The sequence below is a fragment of the Squalius cephalus genome (genome assembly GCF_949319135.1).
Source record: "Squalius cephalus genome assembly, chromosome: 6".
NCBI classification, from domain to species: domain Eukaryota; kingdom Metazoa; phylum Chordata; class Actinopteri; order Cypriniformes; family Leuciscidae; genus Squalius; species Squalius cephalus.
The window spans coordinates 46,017,827-46,036,167 of record NC_137127.1 but is presented as its reverse complement, the minus strand read 5'-3'; the positions used below and the strand labels follow the sequence as shown (position 1 = coordinate 46,036,167).

Below are 18,341 nucleotides of genomic sequence, written 5' to 3'. Positions count from 1 at the left end.
TCCTTTAAGTAAACTGAATTAGATAATATTGTATTATCTGTATGATGATGTTCAGTTATCCATCCATGACCAAGAGAATTACTAACTTAAGAAGATTTTACTATTCTACATGAATAAAGGTGATTTTTGGTCTTTTATCATAGATTTTTCACTTTCCCACATTGCAGATTGTCTCAGACGACTTGCACTAAGAGCACTAATATGTTTATAATTCCTCTTATGAATGTGTTATCTGAATTTTCTCTTTTGATTTGATTAGGACACATCCTGGGGTTTTTAAATGGGTGCGGATTTAATGTTTTAACACATCGCAATATGTCACAGAAGTCTGAAATGTCCCACATTAGGGCAATTCACCCTATAGTAAAAAGCGCTATAAACAAAGATGCCTCCATAGTGATAAACTCAACTATTTTTGCATATTAAAAGTGTTTATTGCTGGAGTCTCCATCATGTAGGCTACAGTACAACGCTGTCAGTTCACAAAAATACCGACAACCTCGTTAAATCACAGGTATGTGTTCTCAATCACCACATCTCTGATCATCTCCTCTTCACTCTGAGGCGCTGGAGAGCAGGGTTTCTCCTCCTGGACACACACGGGTCTCTGCGCCTCGGGAATGTGGGAATCATCGTCCGCCGGTCGTTGGGAACAGCAGAGCTTCTCCACACACTCGTTCCCGCAGCGCAGACTGCAGCCTGACCCGCCGGAGGGTCTCCCGGGCCCGGAGAGGAGCTCGGGCTGCACGGTGCAGTGCTCGATGCCAAACACACCCAGCACTTCTTTAATCTTCGCTATGAGATCGTCGCACTCCGTCGCGGTCAGCGCGTCGGGACAGTGCACGTGCAGCGACGCGACCAGCAGCGCGTCAGACATTTGCCACACGTGCAGCTCGTGCACCGAGAACACACCGGGAACCGCGCTGACGCACCGACGCACCTGATCGACGCACACGCGCCGCGGCACCGCCTGGAGGACCAGCAGCCCGTAGCGGTGGAGCTTCGGCAGGGCCGCGGAGAGCAGCACCAGCACCCCGGCCGAGGAGAGGCCCGCGTCCAGGTACACCAGCAGGTGACAGTCCGAGTGAGGCCGGTGACAGTGCGCCTCGGACAGCAGGAGAGCCAGCCCGGTGCACAGCACGAGGAGGGGACACAGCAGATCCTGGATCACACTGAGGATGATGCTTCGAAACCGGGACACTTCAGGAGAACACCGCGGAACTGGCAGGTTAAAAACAAACTAATTATTGTGTGATCATAAAAGTTTGGAATAATGCATTTTTGAAATAAGTCTTTTCTGCTCATCAAGGCTGCATTTATGTGATTAAAAATCCTGTAATATTGTGAAATAGTATTACAGTTTAAAATAGCTGTTTTCTATAGCCTATTAAAATATAATTTAGGCTATTCCTGTGATCAAAGCTGAATTTTCAGCATCATTATAGTCTTCAGTGTCACATCCTTCAGAAATCACTCTAATATGATGATTTGATGATCAAGAAACATTTCTGATTATTATCAATGTTGCCTTTTTTTTTTTTTATGCATAAAATGTATTGGAAACCGTGAAACAACAACATTTAAAAGTTTGGGGTAAGAAATGAATGCTTTTATTCAGCAAGGACACATTAACTTGATCAGAAGAGACAGTAAAGACATTTTTAATGTTACACAATGTTTCTATTTCAAATAAATGATGTTGTCTATTTTCTTTTCATCAAAGAAATCTGAAATTAAATGTAACATCGTTTTCACATAAATATAATTCAGCACTGATGATAATCATAAATGTTTCTTGAGCATCAAATCATCATATTAGAGTGATTTCTGAAGGATCATGTGACACTGAAGACTGGAGTAATGATGCTGAAAATTCAGCTTTGATCACAAGAATAAATTACACTTTACTATATATTCACATACAAAACAGTTATTTTAAATTATAATATTTCACAATATTTCTGGTTAAATAAATGCAGCCTTGGAGAGCAGAAAAGACTTCTTTCAAAAGCATCTCTTCTTAAACACACATGACATAAGACCCAGTGCTGTTGTTCCTCTCTCTCACCGGTGCGTTCGGCGCTGGTCGGCTGACGAGGCTCTTCTGGAAGTTTCTGAATGATTTCCTCAGATCTTTCACCGATACTGGACTCAGGAACTGGTTTAGTGGCGCTGAGGTTTGGAGACTCACAGGAGCCTCGATCTGGATCCAGAACACTGGAAGCGTCAGGGTTGCAGAACATCAGTGCGTCATCCTGAAGACCATCTACAACACAACCATCATCATCATCACCATCATCACTGACATTATAGCAGACCTGATGGATCATAAGAGGCACGAAACATCCGCTCACAGAAAGTGGAACTGACTGCATATTCTGTATTCACTGTATCACTAAAGAAATGTGAAATTAAATGATCAATATAGACACATACTCTCATCACTGCACAACTGATCATTTCTACCACTAAAGGTCCTTGCACATTGAGTCCGAAATATTTGCACGTCAAAAAAACCCCAAAAAACACCTCACGTTGTTTCAATCACGTTTACACACACTGCCTCCCTCATAAAAATATTCGGACCGGGTTCGATTTCCTGCGTTTTTCGCATCCGCAGCAAGCATTCTGAGAGATGTTTTGACAATGCAGATGACGAATACAAAAAAAAAATTGCATTTTCAGATTGGGTTTCTGTGGTTTAGGGCTTTTGGTTTTGGATTTTGAGTGAATTTAGGGCCAACATGAAGACATTTAGCATGAAAATCTTGGCATCTTTCCAACTTTGGTTTTGCAGTGAAGACCTTCTTCCTCGATAATATTGAAACTGCATTACTGTGTTTCAGCTCTTTAACCTGGACGGCCATTTTCACTTTTAACCATATGATTAAAAGCATCTTTGTTTAAGGGACGGCAAACAGAAAAACTGACCGGGATCTTGAGAAAGAGACATCAGAAATCCCTGTATTAGCTTTCCTCTCGTGTTCTAGATTACTCCCTCAATCTCTGGTCATTAACACAAATATGTAATCAAAAACACCTTTGCTTTCTGATGGAGAATGAGCTCCATCCATCCCTCCACTCCTCCGTCTCCAGGCCAGTGCGAGTACATTTAATATCAGACTAGCTGCTCCGACCACAACAGACAGGAGTGGGTGCTGAATGGCTTCTGGCTGCACGAGGTGTGTGAGGATCTCCAGACTGATGGACACACACTGAGACGCCATCAGAAGAGCTGAGATCAGGACGCCGAAGGGCTCGAGACGCTTCCTTCTGTCCAGATGCTCATCAGACGGAGGAGAGCTGGGATGATGCTTTAATGCCGACAGACACAACTGTAAGAAGACGTAGAGTGTGTGAAAGCTGTCCACCGCGATCAGGAGGGATCTGCAGATTCGGCCGACCACAATCTCACACACCAGGAGGACCAGGGTCAAGACCAGCACACACATATGAGTGGAGATCCTCGCCATTGACCTGCTCATCACATATATACCAGAAACAAATGATATGTGAACAAATGACACATTAGCATACATAAAATAAAATAAAAGTACATTTAAGAATATACTTAAAGGATTAGTTCACTTTCAAAAAATAATTTACTCACCCCGATGTCATCCAAGATGTCCATGTCTTTCTTTTTTCAGTCGAAAAGAAATGAAGGTTTTTGAGGAAAACATTCCAGGATTTTTCTACTCAGAATGGACTTCAATGGCAACCAACTATACCAATGTTCACAGAAGGTTCAAATGTCTCAATGCAGCTTCAAAGTCTCGACACGATCCCAGTCGAGAAATAAGAGTCTTGTCCAGCGAAACGATCGGTCATTTTCTAAAAAAAAAAAAAAAAAAAAAAAAAAAAAGATGTATGTATATATACAGGTGCTGGTCATAAAATTAGAATATCATCAAAAAGTTGATTTATTTCAGTAATTCCGTTAAAAAGGTGAAACTTGTATATTATATAGACTCATTACATGCAAAGTGAGATATTTCAAGCCTTTATTTGTTATAATTTTGATGATTATGGCTTACAGCTTATGAAAACCACAAAATCAAAATCTCAGAAAATTTGAATATTACATGAAATCACACAGTAATTACACAGTGATACCATGGTCATTGAACCAGGTTTTGGTTCTTTTGGCAGTGTGGGCAGGTGCAAATCCTGCTGGAGAATGAAGGAAGCATGAAGTGCTCTGAAAATGTCCTGGTAGACGGCTGCGTTGACTCTGGATTTAATAAAGCACAGTGGACCAAAGTCCTCTTTTCTGATGAGAGCAAATTTTGCATCTCATTTGGAAACCAAGGTCCCAGAGTCTGGAGGAAGAATGGAGAGGCACACAATCCAAGATGCTTGAAGTCCAGTGTGAAGTTTCCACAGTCTGTGTTGGTTTGGGGAGCCATGTCATCGGCTGGTGTTGGTCCACTGTGCTGTCCACTCAACACAGCCGTCTACCAGGACATTTCCAGAGCACTTCATGCTTCTTTCAGCAGACAAGCTTTATGGAGATGCTGACTTCATTTCCCAGCAGGATTTGCACCTGCCCACACTGCCAAAAGAACCAAAACCTGGTTCAATGACCATGGTATCACTGTGTAATTACTGTGTGATTTCATGTAATATTCTAATTTTCTGAGATTTTGATTTTGTGGTTTTCATAAGCTGTAAGCCATAATCATCAAAATTATAACAAATAAAGGCTTGAGATATCTCACTTTGCATGTAATGAGTCTATATAATATACACGTTTCACATTTTTAACGGAATTACTGAAATAAATCAAATTTTTGATGATATTCTAATTTTATGACCAGCACCTGTATATATATATATATACTTTTTAACCACAAATGCCCGTCTTGTACCATCTCTGAGATGCACCACGCATTGCGTCATCACGTTGGAAAGGTCATGAAAAAAAAAAAAAAAATAATAATAATAAATTAAAACAAAGATGTCGGACGATTTTGAAGTTGGAGGAGAAAATGAGATGACATTTTTCACTCTTCCCTTCCTTTCTGAACCGGAGAACACAGACAAATAACTTAGATAGATGACGTGAACGTGATGACGCAATGCGTGGCGCATCTCAGAGATGGTACAAGACGAGCATTTGTGGTTAAAAAGTATATATATATATTATATATACATACATTTTTTTTTTTTTTTTTTTTTTAGAAAATGACCGATCGTTTCGCTGGATAAGACTCTTATTTCTCGACTGGGATCGTGTCGAGACGTTGAAGCTGCATTGAGACATTTGAACCTTCTTTGAACATTGGTATAGTTGGTTGCCATTGAAGTCCATTCTGTGTAGAAAAATCCTGGAATGTTTTCCTCAAAAACCTTCATTTCTTTTCGACTGAAAAAAGAAAGACATGGACATCTTGGATGACATCGGGGTGAGTAAATTATCAGCAAAACTTTTTTTGAAAGTGAACTAATCCTTTAAGTGCAAACTGAATGTTTCTGGACACTGTTCATTTAATGCAATTAAATGCAAATGTGTTTAAATTTGCCATAAGTTAAACTTAAAAATGCTTGTTATGACACACTTAAGAATGACTTAAAGTCAAACAGGGCTTTCAAACTTCTTTGAAACAAGTTGTGATGATGGCTTCTGGAGCAAGAATAAATGTGGGCGGGGCTTGAGTTTATCTGTCGGGAATTGATTGGATGGTTGTGGTTTGCTATTGGTGGAGCTCATGTGAGTGACAGGTTGCCCCGCCCTCGTCATCAGAGAAGAGAAGTCGCTGTTATTCTGATTCAAGATTACCAGGAACATGAATTTAAAACAACAATTATGATGTGCATGGATAAATCATTTAGAAAAAATACTGCAATATTCCATAAGAATATAAACTAAAATATACTTGGTCATTTCTATTGAAACTTGTATGTCATATTTTTACAGTTTTACATAATCAAATATCACACTACATGTGCTTTAGTATTTTAGTCAACACATTAAAATAAGTGTACTTCTTTAAAGCAAGAAAAAATATAATTAAAACAATGATTTAAAATGCACTTTAAAGTAAAACTTTTAATTTGACATTATTGGAAAGTTCACTTTTTTAAAGTATTCAAGTGAAAGTGTATCTCTTTAAGTGCACTTAAGTGGCCTTTAATTTAATTTATATTAGATTTTAGAGCAAATGCAAAAAATAACTCACAATTGCGAGGGAAAAAAGTCAGAATCGTGAGATGAAAATTGCCTTTTTTATTTTTTATTCCGCGGCAGAAACAAACGTCCATAAAAAAGGCCCTGGTTAAATCAAAAGTCGACTGATATCTCGATGTTCTCCTCTTCACAGTGAGAAATGTCGAGGAGTTTGTTGTAAGAAACACCAGAGATTGGACATGAATACTAAGTCTCAAAGAAGTGTGTAAAAATCAATGGAATGCTCTTTCTGGACACAATCCAAACGATAATAAAACACACTAAAGCATGCAGCGAGTGAAGGTCCAGCAGGGAAAACAGCCAATGCCACTTTAATCTTTATGTGCTTAAAGCTCAGATGGAGAGACAGTAATGCCTTTACACTGGCTTAAACATGTCTGAGTATTAACTTATATTAACTTGCACTAATAAGCCCTTGGGTTTATACACTGCTTAAAAGATCAGGAGTTCAATATGTGTGTAAAAAAAAAAAAAAAAAAAAAAAATTATATATATATATGTATGTGTGTAAATATATACATGTATTTATATTTTTTTTATTATTATTATTTTTTATGGCAATTAAATGCATTTGTACCCCCACATTTGCATATATATATATATATATATATATATATATATATATATATATATATATATATATATATATATATATATATATGTGTAAAGATTATTCTAATTAATGCACATTTAATGAGAATCAAGAATTATAGAATAATACAAAATAAAAATGCTGAGGTTTGAATTGCACTTAAAATAATGCACAAAAAATTATCTTCAAATAAATTGTAAAAAAAAAATTATTTTGCATTATTTTGAATATAATTCAAACCTCATTGTTTGTGATTTCTGTAATGGCAAATGAATGCAATATTTTTTAACAATATTTCTAACATGAATACACACACTTATACTGTACACACATAGGCCTATGCATACATACACACACACACACACACTTACAAATATATATAAATCAGTCCTGAAATGGGAAATGTTACATTAACCCGTTAACTGCTGACACCTGTATTTTAATATAGGCTACACTCCTTGGGAATTTTAGTACAAAAGAGTGCTCATTTGGATACAAACTTATGGATTATCTTATGTTTACTTCATATTTTGTTCTATTTTTACCCCAAATAGGACAATGTGAACATTATTCAGCTCTAAACTTTCTAAAAAAAAAAAAAAAGGGGGTGGGGGGTTTTGTTACATCGCTTAGCCTATAAAAAGCTGGTGCTGCAGCGTGCATTTTACTTTCACTTTTAAATTAGCATCAAATCACCCTTTGCAGGGAGTTTGATTGGCAGGCGATCTGACCAATCATAATACTCAACTGTCCCGTAGGTACAGTTGAGACAGAGGTGACAAAAAGCACCTTATTTTTATTCGCTAATTGTGGAAAATATAAACTACTTATGTGTATTATTGATTGATAATATATTAGTCTACAAGCTAATGTAATGTCATGTGGCATTTCATGTGAAAATTCAATTCTTTTAAGTAGGCCTTCAGATTTTTTCACAACCCTTTCTCTTTACATTCCTTTAACACTTCATTTAACTCATTTTAAGACTGTGCTTGCGATGAAACTCGACAAATCGGGCATTTAGGCATAATTTTGTCTATGTGACAGTAGTTTGCGTGTTATTCACTATTCACACAGACAGGAGAAACACAGACAGTTTTAAAAGCATTTGCATGAATAAGAGCGTGGAGATATATTGCAAGGCTATGACAGGATGACGGGGAAAACAGATACGGCATTAATTGAGTTAAATATTTTAGAAAAAAAAAAAAAAAGTGCGTTATATTGGCCTATACATATTCCTTTTGATTTTATACATATGCACCCGAATTTGTTTTTATAGGCTATATGTATATGAAAAATTTAATGAAGATGAATCACGATTCAAAACTATTTTAATGTGCAATTATATATTTAAAAAGTGTACATTATAATATATATATTCTAAGCTATATAAATGCCTCATTCATTAAAATAATGCTTGTTAAAGTTATGCAACATTGAAATACAGATCTTATTGCTCATTTATTGAATTATTTTCACAGTTAAAATGACGGAATATTGTCAAAACACAACATTATCACTCAATGTAATTCTGTAAAATCAGTAGTACCTGTTTGAGGGAGTCCTGAGAGCTTCAGAAAGTCTTCACACCGGCATGGGATGCTGTTCCCAAGTTCCCAGAGCAGTGGATGGAGTTTATCCCGGGAGAGAGAGAGAGATGTGTGTGTAACTGTAAGCACTATCATGTGAGGGATCTTCGGTCTGTCCGCTTCAGGGCTGATGAACTGGAAGGAAGGAGTAAAGCACTTCTGTTCTTCTCTCTCCGCAGGATTTCACCTCATTTTCTCACGGCTTGCTTTCAGAGCTTCACGACTGACACGCAGAAGGGGGGAAACGTGTACGGAGGGAGTTCACATGGAAAGGCTGTGGCTAAAAAGGCTCTTTTTAACTCTCTGAATGCCTGAGGGAATCTCCACACAGCTCTGACAGAGAACACTAGGCCACAAACTAACACGTCACATTGAGTTTGACAACCGAGAGGCTCTTTAAAGCACTAAACCAACAGCCGGACACAGAGAAAACACGGCATGAATGCGATGGACGAAGCTCTTACCTGAGCGGAAACACTCGTGTATAATCAGAGAGCTCGTGTTTGTTCCCCATTGACTCACAGCACAGTCCAAACGCTCCCGATTTAACATTAGCCTGTAACACTCGGAGCAGAAAACTGTCAGGTTGATCAGTAATAGTGGAGAAACACTCTGATACTCTGATCAGATGATAATGAATAACAGGGGAACAACGTACAGTTTCCCATCAACACTTTACTCTTTATTTTTGCGCCTCCTGTTCTCTTGATGAAACATGTCTATCTATCTATCTATCTATCTATCTATCTATCTATCTATCTATCTATCTATCTATCTATCTATCTATCTATCTATCTATCTATCTATCTTTTCATCCATATTTTTATCCATCTATCTATCCATCCATCTATCCATCCATCCATCTATCTATCTATCTTTCCATCTATCTATCTATCTATCTATCTATCTATCTATCTATCTATCTATCTATCTATCTATCTATCTATCTTTCCATCTATCTATCTATCACACTGTTGTGACTGTATTATGGTTTATCTGTGTTACAAGCCATCCCGAGTATTTTTATAAGGATAATGTATATTTATAATGCAATAACAGCCTTTATCACTGTATATAATACTATAAAATAATTTATTTTTTACTCTTTGACTGATAGCATCATTTTTTTTTTCAAGATTTCTATAGATATCGGGATATATCATTATCGTGAATTATTTGGGCCATGATAACCATGCAGTGTAATCTATCTATCTATCTATCTATCTATCTATCTATCTATCTATCTGTCTGTCTATCTATCTGTCTATCTATCTGTGTGTCTATCTATCTGTGTATCTATCTGTGTATCTATTGGTTCATCCATCCATCCATCCATCCCTTCATCCATGCACATTCTACTTTAAAATGGTCCATTAATTCCTCTCAGGCCTCTGGGGTCTCCCTGTGCTTATGTAAGAATCACTGAGGATTACATGGAAATTCCTTCCAAGCAGATTTATAACAATAGACCCCGAGAGTCAAATACCTTAAAAAATCCCTCCTATATGCACAGAACATCCCGAAGTACAGCACGGCCCGACGTCTAGATGACCGGGAAATAACGGGTAAAAAACGGGCACAGAATCTCAATAACTTCTGAGGATTCGATCATCAGTGCTTTGATTCGCATCTCAGGTGTGTTTGTGTGTTTGAGGGTTTAGCAGAAGCTTGATAATCTCCAACATATTGCTCTCCTGCGGCAGGGCTGTTTGATGTGTGTTTGCATACATCTCAGGGTGTGTGACATACCAGACCTCCCGACGGCACGCTGGGGGGGGGGGGGGGGGCAAACCTGTGCAAACCAACAACAGAAGCTACACGTCTCTCCTTAACACTTCAGAATCACTTTCTTTAACATTTGCAGTATTATAGTAAATAATTCTTAACTAAATTAAGTTAGAAATGACTTTCATTTTCATATTTTCTCCACAGACTTGTCAGCACAAAATCCCCAAAATTACAAATATGCTTTCACTTCCTTCCCAAATTAATATTTTAAGTTAACAGATGTACTGCATTGTCTAATTTTTATAGTCATGTTCACATTTCAGCAATTTATACTCCTGCATTTATAACTGCTTTTGAGACTCAAACAATAATCGTAATAGAAGATGCAACTTTTAGACGCAAGACGTTTCATTGCAGAAGTCAGATTTTCGATCCACTGCTGCTTCAATGCATGTGTAATGAGTGATTATAATCAAGGTATTAATCAATATTTTTCCTTTTAAATATCACACGAGTTGAATGACTTCTCTGAGCTTGTGAGATTTTACTAAGTTCTAGAAGTTCCCAGTGTGATTATGGGAAATGTTCTTTCGTGTGTTCTTTAAACGTCTGTATGTTGTATCTCTGAGGTGTGCAGTAACAGTGCGGGTTACAGAAATGAATTATGGACTTGTTTAAACGTGTCAAGACAAGCATCTGCTCTTCTAGGGGACCCTGACATCGAGGTCACGGGGTCACTGAAGTCTATAGCTTGAGCGACCACTTCTTAGTTAAAGTCTTTACTTCACGGTTAGATGTAAGAGTCCTCTCCTTGAGAGAAAGAACACGTTATCTTGATGTTTTGGGAAGAGTCTCTTGTTTATTGTTAGAACCCGACCAAATCCAACCTTGAAGAAGCTGTGTGTGTGTGTGTGTGTGTGTGTTCTTGGTTACAGGTTAAGGAACAAGTGGCATTATTGGAGATTGAATGACTTGTTTTATTCGACTAGAAACGCGATGTATCACATTTATGTGATACATTTGCTATGTTTATCTATTTCTTAGCCTTTCTTATTTTTTCTTGTGTGTGGTGAAGGGTATAACTGCTGTGTGTGTGTGTGTGTGTGTGTGTGTGTGTGTGTGTGTGTGTTTGTGTTGTAGGGTATAACTGCTGTGATCTTTGTAACTACTACGAACTCCTGTGTGAGTCTTGAAGCTGAACTTCTGCTGATGAAACTGCAAACTATCTTCAATAAAAAATGTCTTCAATTTATTATAATTCTAACTCTTGTCTTAAAGTGACAGCAATTCTAACTTTAATTAATCATATCTGGTCCTTGGGTCTTTAAAGGGGTCATCGGATGCCCATTTTCCAAAAGTTGGTATGATTATTTAGGGTCTTCGTGTAAAGTTTGTAATATACTTGATGGTTGTGTAAAACAACACCCTTTTTACCTCCCCAAAAACCGCTCTGTTCACAGCGACCCGTTTCGGTGCATGTCTCTTTAAATGATAATGAGCAACTGTAATATTTAAAAATATGTGATAAGGGATTTTTTAATCGAATCGACACACTACTACGGAAGCCCTGAACCGCAACGTAAAAAAAAAAAAAAATCTGTAAAAAAAAAAAAAAAGTATGTGTAAAAAAAAAAAAAAAAAAAAAAGTATGTAAAAAAAAAGTATGTAAAAAAAAAAAAGCTATCATTTCGAGATTAAAGTCGAAATGTTTCGAGATTAAAGTCGAAATGTTTCGAGAATAAAGTCTTCCGTAGTTGTGTGTGTGTGCTTGCCGTTATTTCACACGTGTGCGTGCGTGTGTGTGTGTGTAAATACATGCGCTTGTGAAGTCGAACTGCCGTCTATAGGTCTATAATAGGCACCGTACGTTCTGGATACATTTTAAGTGCATCATTCTGTATCCAATCATTTGACCGGATCCCGTGATTTCCTCAAATATAATAACCACCGGTGGTTGAGGAAAGATTCCCTGAAATGATTGTAAAGCGCTTTTAAGTGTAGGCCTACATTAGACATATGAAACTATTCATTCATAAAGCTGGATATCTTGATCCAGTCTGACAGTATATTTTATAACGTCCTATAGCCTAATGTCATGTTGGTAGACCTGTAGAATATCCCTTTGTTGAAAGCCCAGATAAAAGTAAAAAGCTATTATTTTGTGTAGATCCAGTTTACACACACACACGCATGAATGCCTGTGCGGCAATGTGAAATAACGGCAAGCACACACACAACTTCTACGGAAGACTTTATTCTCGAAACATTTCGACTTTAATCTCGAAACATTTCGACTTTAATCTCGAAACATTTCGACTTTAATCTCGAAATGATAGCTATTTTTTTTTTTTACATAATACATTTTTTTTTTTTACATACTTTTTTTTTTTTTTACAGATTTTTTTTTTTTTTTTTACGTTGCGGTTCAGGGCTTTCGTACACTACCTTTTATTATTGAAAAAAAAGACCGAAGCATGACACACGCATCTTGACGCAAGTGACGCACCGCGTTATGGCAACGACACCTCAGACTGACAGAAACGTAAACATAAATGTGAATTTAGGCTACTTTAGTTTAGTACAAATTGTCATGTTAATTATAATCAAATGCATTTAGTTTTATTGACCACAATATTATCATTGATATTTGTTTGAAAAGGGCACTTTTGATTTATTTTGAAATAGGGCAGGGGCTCCAGCACCCAAAGCCTCTGCACGTGCCATAAAGTGATGCCATGGCAACAAGTTCAGCAAAAGAACAGACAGAGAATGTCTAATAAGGGGAGAACTTCCACTCTCAGTGAACTTCCGGCTTCTGGACCGGCTGCAGTTCCACTCTGGCTCCACATGAGGGCGCTCACAGGACGAGTGCAGAATGAATGGAGGTCTATGGAGCGATACCCCTCAAAATCCACTTTTCTCAGGATACAATTTTTTGTCTAGTAATTTGAATGTTGTATTCGAAAGGAGATGCAAAGAAATTACACATTGCTGGGTGTTAGAGTCACTTATTTGCTTTAAAAAGTCTTTTAAAATGTCAGTGACGTCATACACATCGTACGACCAGAGATACTGCTTGACGGCAATCCTTCAGTCGCTTTGGTGCTTTCAGCTCTGCACTTTCTTTTCTCTCGAGGCATCGACAACACAGCTGACACAGGTAAACACACGACACAGCCGACACAGGTAAACACACAACACAGCTGACACAGGCAAACACACAACACAGCTGACACAGGCAAACACACGACACAGCCGACACAGGTAAACACACAACACAGCTGACACAGGCAAACACACAACACAGCTGACACAGGTAAACACACAACACAGCTGACACAGGCAAACACACAACACAGCTGACACAGGGAAACACACAACACAGCTGACACAGGCAAACACACAACACAGCTGACACAGGCAAACACACAACACAGCCGACACAGGTAAACACACAACACAGCTGACACAGGCAAACACACAACACAGCTGACACAGGGAAACACAACACAGCTGACACAGGCAAACACACAACACAGCTGACACAGGTAAACACACAACACAGCTGACACAGGCAAACACACAACACAGCTGACACAGGCAAACACACAACACAGCTGACACAGGCAAACACACAACACAGCTGACACAGGCAAACACACAACACAGCTGACACAGGTAAACACACAACACAGCTGACACAGGCAAACACACAACACAGCCGACACAGGTAAACACACAACACAGCCGACACAGGTAAACACACAACACAGCTGACACAGGCAAACACACAACACAGCTGACACAGGCAAACACACAACACAGCTGACACAGGCAAACACACAACACAGCTGACACAGGGAAACACACAACACAGCTGACACAGGCAAACACACAACACAGCCGACACAGGTAAACACACAACACAGCTGACACAGGCAAACACACAACACAGCTGACACAGGCAAACACACAACACAGCTGACACAGGGAAACACACAACACAGCTGACACAGGTAAACACACAACACAGCTGACACAGGGAAACACAACACAGCTGACACAGGCAAACACACAACACAGCTGACACAGGTAAACACACAACACAGCTGACACAGGCAAACACACAACACAGCTGACACAGGCAAACACACAACACAGCTGACACAGGCAAACACACAACACAGCTGACACAGGCAAACACACAACACAGCTGACACAGGCAAACACACAACACAGCTGACACAGGCAAACACACAACACAGCTGACACAGGGAAACACACAACACAGCCGACACAGGGAAACACACGACACAGCCGACACGGGCAAACACATGACACAGCTGACACGGGCAAACACACAACACAGCTGACACAGGCAAACACACAACACAGCTGACACAGGGAAACACACAACACAGCTGACACAGGTAAACACACAACACAGCTGACACAGGGAAACACAACACAGCTGACACAGGCAAACACACAACACAGCTGACACAGGTAAACACACAACACAGCTGACACAGGCAAACACACAACACAGCTGACACAGGGAAACACAACACAGCTGACACAGGCAAACACACAACACAGCTGACACAGGTAAACACACAACACAGCTGACACAGGCAAACACACAACACAGCTGACACAGGCAAACACACAACACAGCTGACACAGGGAAACACACAACACAGCTGACACAGGTAAACACACAACACAGCTGACACAGGGAAACACAACACAGCTGACACAGGCAAACACACAACACAGCTGACACAGGTAAACACACAACACAGCTGACACAGGCAAACACACAACACAGCTGACACAGGGAAACACACAACACAGCTGACACAGGGAAACACACAACACAGCTGACACAGGCAAACACACAACACAGCTGACACAGGCAAACACACGACACAGCTGACACAGGCAAACACACAACACAGCTGACACAGGGAAACACACAACACAGCTGACACAGGCAAACACACAACACAGCTGACACAGGGAAACACAACACAGCTGACACAGGCAAACACACAACACAGCTGACACAGGCAAACACACAACACAGCTGACACAGGCAAACACACAACACAGCTGACACAGGGAAACACACAACACAGCTGACACAGGGAAACACACAACACAGCCGACACAGGCAAACACACAACACAGCCGACACAGGCAAACACACAACACAGCCGACACAGGCAAACACACAACACAGCCGACACAGGCAAACACACAACACAGCCGACACAGGCAAACACACGACACAGCCGACACAGGGAAACACACAACACAGCCGACACAGGCAAACACACAACACAGCCGACACAGGCAAACACACAACACAGCCGACACAGGCAAACACACAACACAGCCGACACAGGCAAACACACGACACAGCCGACACAGGCAAACACACGACACAGCCGACACAGGCAAACACACAACACAGCCGACACAGGCAAACACACAACACAGCCGACACAGGTAAACACAACACAGCTGACACAGGCAAACACACGACACAGCTGACACAGGCAAACACAACACAGCTGACACAGGCAAACACACAACACAGCTGACACAGGTAAACACAACACAGCTGACACAGGTAAACACACAACACAGCTGACACAGGTAAACACAACACAGCTGACACAGGCAAACACACAACACAGCTGACACAGGCAAACACACAACACAGCTAACACAGGCAAACACACAACACAGCCGACACAGGCAAACACACGACACAGCCGACACAGGCAAACACACGACACAGCCGACACAGGCAAACACACGACACAGCCGACACAGGCAAACACACAACACAGCCGACACAGGCAAACACACGACACAGCCGACACAGGCAAACACACAACACAGCCGACACAGGCAAACACACGACACAGCCGACACAGGCAAACACACAACACAGCTGACACAGGCAAACACACAACACAGCTGACACAGGCAAACACACAACACAGCTGACACAGGCAAACACACAACACAGCTGACACAGGCAAACACACAACACAGCTGACACAGGGAAACACACAACACAGCTGACACAGGCAAACACACAACACAGCCGACACAGGCAAACACACAACACAGCCGACACAGGGAAACACACGACACAGCCAACACAGGGAAACACACAACACAGCCGACACAGGCAAACACACAACACAGCTGACACAGGTAAACACAACACAGCTGACACAGGTAAACACACAACACAGCTGACACAGGTAAACACACAACACAGCTGACACAGGCAAACACACAACACAGCTGACACAGGCAAACACACAACACAGCTGACACAGGTAAACACACAACACAGCTGACACAGGCAAACACACAACACAGCTGACACAGGCAAACACACAACACAGCTAACACAGGCAAACACACAACACAGCCGACACAGGCAAACACAACACAGCTGACACAGGTAAACACACAACACAGCTGACACAGGCAAACACACAACACAGCTGACACAGGCAAACACACAACACAGCTAACACAGGCAAACACACAACACAGCCGACACAGGCAAACACACAACACAGCCGACACAGGCAAACACACAACACAGCCGACACAGGCAAACACACAACACAGCTGACACAGGCAAACACACGACACAGCTGACACAGGCAAACACACAACACAGCTGACACAGGCAAACACACAACACAGCTGACACAGGCAAACACACAACACAGCTGACACAGGCAAACACACAACACAGCTGACACAGGCAAACACACAACACAGCTGACACAGGGAAACACACGACACAGCCGACACAGGGAAACACACAACACAGCCGACACAGGCAAACACACAACACAGCTGACACAGGCAAACACACAACACAGCTGACACAGGGAAACACACAACACAGCTGACACAGGTAAACACAACACAGCTGACACAGGTAAACACACAACACAGCTGACACAGGTAAACACACAACACAGCTGACACAGGCAAACACACAACACAGCTGACACAGGCAAACACACAACACAGCCGACACAGGTAAACACAACACAGCTGACACAGGTAAACACACAACACAGCCGACACAGGTAAACACACAACACAGCTGACACAGGTAAATACACATGCTAGAAGAGCTTTTGTTTTGTTGTTTTAAAAGACCACGCCGAAAATACACACACACACACACACAGTGCCATCAAGCGGTATCTCTGGTCGTAATCAGTCCTTCACTGACCAATCAGCGTTCATTAGCAGAATGCTAGCGTGTTATGGGCAACAACAACTCAACCAGTAAGAAATCGAAAGGACATAAGTACTCGTTCATTCAACTTTCGACCTATAACCCATGTTGAACCTACAATCAAATCTGAGATTTCTCAACGGCAATCGGGTGGAAGAGACACATTTAGCCGTCTAGCCCCATAGACTCCCATTCATTCTGCACTCGCCCGCGATCACCCCCAGTGGAGCTCTGGTGGAACTACAACCACAATTCGGTGCAATAGGACTTAATAGGGAGTGGCCAGGCTCCGGTATAGACCTTCTGTAGCCCCGTCCCTTTTCAGCGCTCGTTGTCTTTTGACTTCCGGTCTGTATTTTCACAGCGATTTTGCGTGTTTATTAATGAACGGCTTGTTTTAAAATCACAGAAATATACAGAGCGACCGCAAAACCGGAAGATAAAAGACAATGTGAATTTTGCATCCGATGACCCCTTGAACTGTAAATTCCCTAACAGGCCGCTACAGGTAAATACCTATAAGTGCAGTAACCAGTAAAACTACTTCCACTACAAACCAGTGTGTTTATGATTATAATAAAACAATATAACAAACCAGCTAGCAATATCAAGCCGCATGTTTTCTACAGCTGAAATAAAGAAAAGTGGATGATACCAGAAATCTTGCACAATCATGATTCCACTAAAAAGTGGTGTAAAAATAAGGTCACTCTTAAAATAATAACTCCCCCCTGAAAGCAAATGTTAAGTATAACTAAAAAAAATGAAAACATTCGCCACACATGCTACTTTTGTCATTACATGCATTTATTTGAGAGGGAAAAGCCATACACATCTCTTTGTGTTTACCAGTACAGTTTGATTAATTTAACAGGTAATTTTAAAAATTACTAAAAATAAAGCATTACAAACATTGGGTTGGGGGCACAGAAGTGTAGATCTCAAGGT

General features: G+C 40.6%; 1 protein-coding gene across 1 annotated transcript; it reads right to left on the bottom strand.

Annotated features, from left to right (window-relative positions):
- Positions 1-299: 299 nt before the first annotated feature.
- On the bottom strand, positions 300-3,494 carry LOC307159899 (uncharacterized protein). Its single transcript, XM_079873597.1, has 3 exons — positions 3,039-3,494; positions 2,069-2,369; positions 300-1,221 (listed from the first exon to the last, which is right to left on the bottom strand). Exons 1-3 carry the CDS (start codon positions 3,483-3,485, stop codon positions 509-511), a joined length of 1,461 nt encoding a protein of 486 aa, XP_079729723.1. The 5' UTR covers positions 3,486-3,494; the 3' UTR covers positions 300-508.
- Between the last annotated feature and the right edge of the window lie 14,847 nt (positions 3,495-18,341).